This window comes from Perkinsus marinus (assembly GCF_000006405.1).
Source record: "Perkinsus marinus ATCC 50983 genomic scaffold scf_1104296952158, whole genome shotgun sequence".
In the NCBI taxonomy this organism is placed as follows: Eukaryota; Perkinsozoa; order Perkinsida; family Perkinsidae; genus Perkinsus; species Perkinsus marinus.
The window spans coordinates 187,918-193,726 of NW_003208985.1; the positions used below are offsets into that span (position 1 = coordinate 187,918).

At 49.0% G+C, this 5,809-nt stretch overlaps 4 protein-coding genes across 4 annotated transcripts in view; 2 read left to right on the plus strand and 2 right to left on the minus strand.

Annotated features, from left to right (window-relative positions):
* Pmar_PMAR021725 (hypothetical protein) overlaps nucleotides 1-29 on the plus strand; it is a gene marked incomplete at both ends in the record, with an annotated part of 2,971 nt that extends 2,942 nt beyond the window's left edge. Inside the window, one exon of the mRNA XM_002777213.1 lies at nucleotides 1-29. Within this exon, the coding sequence (XP_002777259.1) occupies nucleotides 1-29 (29 nt within the window).
* A 648-nt stretch (nucleotides 30-677) lies between these two features.
* Nucleotides 678-849, plus strand: Pmar_PMAR021726 (hypothetical protein; the record flags this gene model as incomplete). The annotated part of the gene is made up of 1 exon (XM_002777214.1): nucleotides 678-849. A coding segment is annotated over one exon (172 nt), but the record flags the coding sequence as incomplete, so codon positions are not given.
* An 822-nt stretch (nucleotides 850-1,671) lies between these two features.
* Pmar_PMAR021727 (hypothetical protein) lies at nucleotides 1,672-2,247 on the minus strand. Its single transcript, XM_002777215.1, has one exon. The coding sequence runs from the start codon at nucleotides 2,098-2,100 to the stop codon at nucleotides 1,690-1,692; it is 411 nt and encodes a 136-aa protein (XP_002777261.1). The 5' UTR covers nucleotides 2,101-2,247; the 3' UTR covers nucleotides 1,672-1,689.
* A 1,796-nt stretch (nucleotides 2,248-4,043) lies between these two features.
* Nucleotides 4,044-5,450, minus strand: Pmar_PMAR021728 (hypothetical protein; the record flags this gene model as incomplete). Its single annotated transcript, XM_002777216.1, has 1 exon — nucleotides 4,044-5,450. One exon carries the CDS (start codon nucleotides 5,448-5,450, stop codon nucleotides 4,044-4,046), a length of 1,407 nt encoding a protein of 468 aa, XP_002777262.1.
* Nucleotides 5,451-5,809: the final 359 nt, after the last annotated feature.

Below are 5,809 nucleotides of genomic sequence, written 5' to 3' on the forward strand. Positions count from 1 at the left end.
ATTTCACGACTACTGCATATCGCGAATAACTAGTTTTTCACCGAGTTTTACGCCACTTCGCGTGAAAGGGGTCTCACGCGCTGGTGTTGGTGAGCGTTATATTTTATTAGGAAATTGTACATATTGAAGTTTCACCCGTTTTACGTGAAGTGGCGTTATAAACTGTGGAAAAAACGATATTATATACCGACTATTATGCAGTAGTCGTGAAATATATTTTCCAGTAGCGTTTTTCATATCACGAGTGAAACTTCAATACATAATTATATTTGATATCGGGGCATCTATATGAGGTTATGGTGTAGAAAGTAACTGTTATGTATGATATTAAATATTATATTGTTGGAGTTTCACACGTTTTACAGGGAGTGGCGTAATGCTCCATGTGAAAAACGTGATATGAACTGAATTGTGAATACCTTGCGAATTACACCGGACAAAGCACCTAATTGCACGTAAAACACACCACGTGTTTTATGCATTATTCACTGCTTACATGCGTTATCAGCAAAGTGGAATGTGAGTTACGTTTTTCATATCACGAGTGAATTTCCATTATATTTTATGAAAGGGAATTGCATATCAAATTGGCACTCGGTGAGCGTTAGTCGCTTTTTATGATAGTTGATATTAGGATTAAGTCGGAATTTAGCACGAGTAAGTCACATCGTCTTCAGTGAACTCGTCCGACTTCACAGTCCTGTCACGGCTATTCACTCACCTGGTGACCATGCTCCCTTCCCCGGGTAGTCTCAATGCTGCAGTGCAGCGAGAGCCGGTAGCCTATCGACAGTCCCAAGCGTTGCCAGATGAGCCTACGCCTGTTGTGGACGGGGAAGTGTGTCGAAAGTAAGATGAACGTTTTGTGTAGTATGTGTAGATAGATCAAGTTAACAGGTTCCTGTTCTTGAATCGGTGGATCCAGGCTGAGATAGCCCATCAGATAGGAGTAGAGGATCTGGATGAGTTGTGTCGGGCTGTGGCGATGTGGACGAGAGCGACTGATCGATAATAGACTGATGATGATGATTACGATGCTCTTTTGACGTTTTCTTTGTCATGATGTTGTTGAGTTTATGGTCATTGAGTCGCATATGAAAAGACAAATATAGAAGAGAGTGAAGAAGTTACATTTTCAACTGTATCGGTGTTGAGTTTGTATTCCCACTGTCTCACCGCCTGTAGTGCGAATCAAACCGTTATGCAAATATTTTTTCAACATATCGTGAGTTAGAAGAGTTTATCAATCAGGACCGTTGAGAGGGATAATGATAATGATAGTGGGAACCAATTGACAACGTTCCGTTTTTATTATTAACTAGTAAGTTGTGGGCGTTTGGACCCTGCCGACCGACCAGAACCGTTAGGCAATCAGTTCGTTTCGAGCCGTGGAAGCCAGGTGAGAGGCGAATAATTGTGGTATATCGGAAGGACTGAATCCACTAGATTAGTTGTACACTTTGCGCAACTCCACCATGGATGTGGGAATCGCCTGACTGCTACCAGAGTCGATTCCTAGGCTCTTGTGTAGGTTGGCTATTCCCAAATCAGACCAGGGTGCTCACTATCCCTGAAGTGATTTCAGGAAGTACCGTGATAAAAATCAGTGGATTTTATCAGGTGTCGGGGTATCGGTTGATGAACTCTAAGAACAACACAACAAGGGAACTCGAGCTAGAGCAACCAATACTACGACCCTAGGACAATAACAATAAGCGCACTACCTGCACTTAAGTTCTGTACGAATACCACAGACTTAGCAGCACAGTAATCGATATTGGGCTCATTCGCTATACTGAGGAAGGCGAAGGTTTGATGAGATAACAAGGGTGCAGGCAAACTGGACCCACAACACCTCGTCCCCCCCAAAACCTGAGCCAACCCCCAGACTTCACAATAATAAGGACGATGACAATAGCTGACGGAAAGATAGAGTCTAGCAAAGGTCACCGAGCCACGATACATGAATATCGAGACTACGGGACAAAGAATAAGCAAAAGATCCACTTTCCTAATTGGGGCCACGATAGCTCCAACGAAGTCATTCACAATGGACCGGATCGGGGCAGACATCGAGTACAGAGTGAGAACAGCTGACATAGAACTCTTCGTCGTCCCCCCGACTCGAGCAAAGTCGGAACATGTATCGATATCCTCGGGTCGTGCAACATACCAAAGGCAGAACAAACGGCTATAACCGATACCATAAAGTGGGGGAATCAGCACAACGGTAACCACTTACAATCCATACTCATAGATAAACAAGCCACCAGTGTGCTCACCAGCAAGATTCCCATAGCCGTTTCAACGTAAACCAGTGTGGCGCGACTCCTCCAAAAACGAGAGAAACGGTGAGCACCTCAAGATACTCAGTGCGCATTCCGAGAACATCAGTGTTCATCCGAATCTCACAACCATTCCTTCCGAGATCAAGGGCACAGAATCCAGCCATGCAGGCGTCCCTGCAAGCATCGAATTCGAGCCCCCCCAGTCGGATGCGCCTATTCCAAACATCTTGTGCGCGCGTGCACGTGCCATCCCCAGCTACACGTGTGCACAGCCAAATCCGTTGCACACTAACAGTCATAACCCACATACTTCCTCCACAGCCACCACGACCATAGCAATAATACCGACCAAAAAGTAGAGATAACAGGCATCAATATAACATAATCCAATCTCGGGAAACCAAAATAAGATAGCCCCAGCTCTCCTCCCCTCTAAAATGTTGGCCACAAGGGACCTCATTTTAAGACCGGTCAAGGGGACAGAGCCAGACCATAATAGAAGCCAGCAAACGGCGGGTCATACTCGATGACATCAACCGAACAAAAACAGAAGTCAGCAAAGATAGTGAAGTAGGCAATAATCCTACTCAGCGTAACCACCACGGGACGTATAACGCTCGGGGGAGAAACGCGTGGGTGCCCTGGGAGTACGCATACTCCGACGAGGCGCTACAGAATCTTCTACCTGCTCTGGACTAGAAGCCAGCACATCAGCGTAAGTGCGAGCAGACAAAGTCGAACCACCACTACGAGCAGAGACTACCGGAGTGTCTGTCGCGGCCGGGGAGCTTTCCAAAGCAGGGGTAGTAGGGATCTCGTCAGGAATTACGAGATCAGTAGAGGACTCAACAGTCGCTTCCTCTACTTGTACCTCAGGGGCAGGTGCTGGATCTGGACCTCGAGTCAACGGTAACGTCTCATCGGTACCAGAAGATGTTGTAATCGAGCTCGACGAAACTAGCTGAGACGTATTCCTAGAGGGGTCTGTAGAGACCGGGGCGTCCGAGACCAATCCAGAACCCAGACTTAAAGACGGTGTCTCGCCAGAGTCGACCAAAGTTGGCGAAACAGAGAGCAGTTGCTGACGCTGAGCTAGGGTCAACACAGAAGGGGCACTTAACGTTTGCCTTGAGGAAGGCCCAGAGTGACCTAACAACTGCTCGAAGTCGGCTGCAGGGGCCGACACTACATGGGTGGGAGTGGAAGCCGAGAACGGCAGTGACCTTCTAGAGGCACCACATTCCTGCGAAGCAGCATCCAGTCCCAACGAGGGAGAACCACCAGGGGGCTCCAAGCCAGCAGGTACCACAGTAGGCCCAGACCTACCAGTAGCCTGGGGAACCGGCCCACTCGTGGCAGGAGACCGGAGAACGGCAGACCCTAATTGTACAGGAACTGGAATAGGGGTTTCCAGTCTCGGCACACCGACCTGTGCAGAACCAGACGATGGCGCCTCCAGTCTCGGAAGCAGATCATCTCGTCTTTCTGCTAGAGGGTCAAGACCATCACCATCATACACATAGGGAATGTCGACCAACCGAAGGTTAGCAGGAGCTTCGACGTCCGGGACAACCGAAGATCTAGCAGACCGTCTAGAAGCAGCCGAGCGAACCAACTCATCACGAAATGGAAACTGCTCTATACGCGGCCCCTCTTCTACAGGAGGATCCAACCTAACAATGCCAAGCTCTACCGGTGATGGGGAACGGCCCAGGACTTGGAACACAAAGGCCCTTTGGCGCAAGAAGAATCAAACTACGAACGGGTGTTTAGTTTATATTCAGTAGTCGATAGGTCAATCTCATCAACATATCCGTTATCGAAAGCAATAGTAACAATATTGGGCGAGCGAGACCTCACGATGACTCCAGAGAACCATTGTCGCTTACGCAACACGATATAGGCTACGGATATGCGTTGACCAATGGCAGCGCCATCACGCCCCCCTTGTGGTGTACCACAAGTATCAGAGGAGAGCCTCCACTCGATACTATCCAAGCGTACCATAATAGGAGTATCGTTGTTACCATCGAGGAACCATATCCATAGTTTGTCAGTACGGTCGCACGGATCATAGGTCACTCGTGCAGCTCGCCACTCAGAATCTTTCTTAACGTCGATATACATACCTTCTCTAGAGACCACAGCAGTGCCCAGCTCGTTACCAGCATAAGGATAGAGCATAACAATGTTGTAGAGGTTCTCAGTCGTTACCAGTCCATTGACCAGTCGTACTCTGACCCGGCGCCCAGAGAGACACTCGATGATATGTCCCATTCTGAAGCTCATGCTCAACTTTCGACCACCCCCGATATGTACGAGTACACAATCACCAGGTCGATAGGAACCTCGAGCATTACCATCTCGGGCACGCGAACGACATTTCTGGCCAACGGCAATGAGAGATCGATCCTTCAGGTCACGCCACAACCATTGCATGAAACAGCTCCTCACCGCTCGAACGCGATTTGGACAAAGGGACTCGTGACCATTGGATGACTCTCGAACCACCTCAATACAACCTCTTGAGCGAGTGCGTCCCCAGTGGAGAGTGTCGGGAGTGATGATATCCGCCCCCTGCTCGGATACATAGAATTGGCCGAGAGGACGCGTGTTGAGCAACAGCATGACCTCCTCCAACAGCTCATCCTGCTCGTCAGGATTGGAAGGCCATCGTCCTCCAACATGACGTAACATCACTCGGAGTCTATCACTCGCTATACCATGTAGCTTCTCAGATCCCAGCTCCCATGGAGCTCGGCTGGAGATAAGGTGCACCTTCGCATTGATCTCAGAGCCGACTTTGGAGATGAAGTTCTCCTCGGTCCGAAAATAGGCAGCACGATCACATACGACGACTCGAACCGATCCCGTTCTCAACTTGAGTAAACGGAGAACCCTCAGAGCTTCGCTAGCCGATTCATTGGCCACTCGGAATAGACTGATGTGCTTACTATAGAGACAACACGCCGACATCACCTTCCACTTATCTCCAACAGCATAGAAATCGATGGCCGTCTTGTAGTAGGTCGGCATCTGGGCTAGGAAGGCATCGCAATGTCCAACGGACGGAAGTTGGGCCCAATCCCGTTTTGCATGCAAGATCCTGCAAACGTAGCAGTGCTCCACTAGATCCCGCATTTCTCGACCACAACCGTCCATATGATAGTCGGTACATCTCGACAGAGAATCTCGTACTCCTGCATGTCTGCAACTCCGGTGACCATCGAGAAGGATCTTTCTCCGCACAGCAGCAGCACTGCGGGGAATGACATATCTAAACACTTGTGTACCGAGGGGAGTACCAGACCGGAAAACCACTAGACCATCGTCATCACACAATAGAGGACCACAAGCGGGGCCTTTGCCGTCTCGGATCTCTTGACATCGTTGATCTTCAGCTTGAGCATTTGCCACTACCGATCTTAGATCAGTCTCAGAGAACGTAAATGGGTACGTGATGCCGTCAGCATTCCCGCCCCCCTGTGCATTCCACTTGAACAAGTGGATGACAAAGCGCA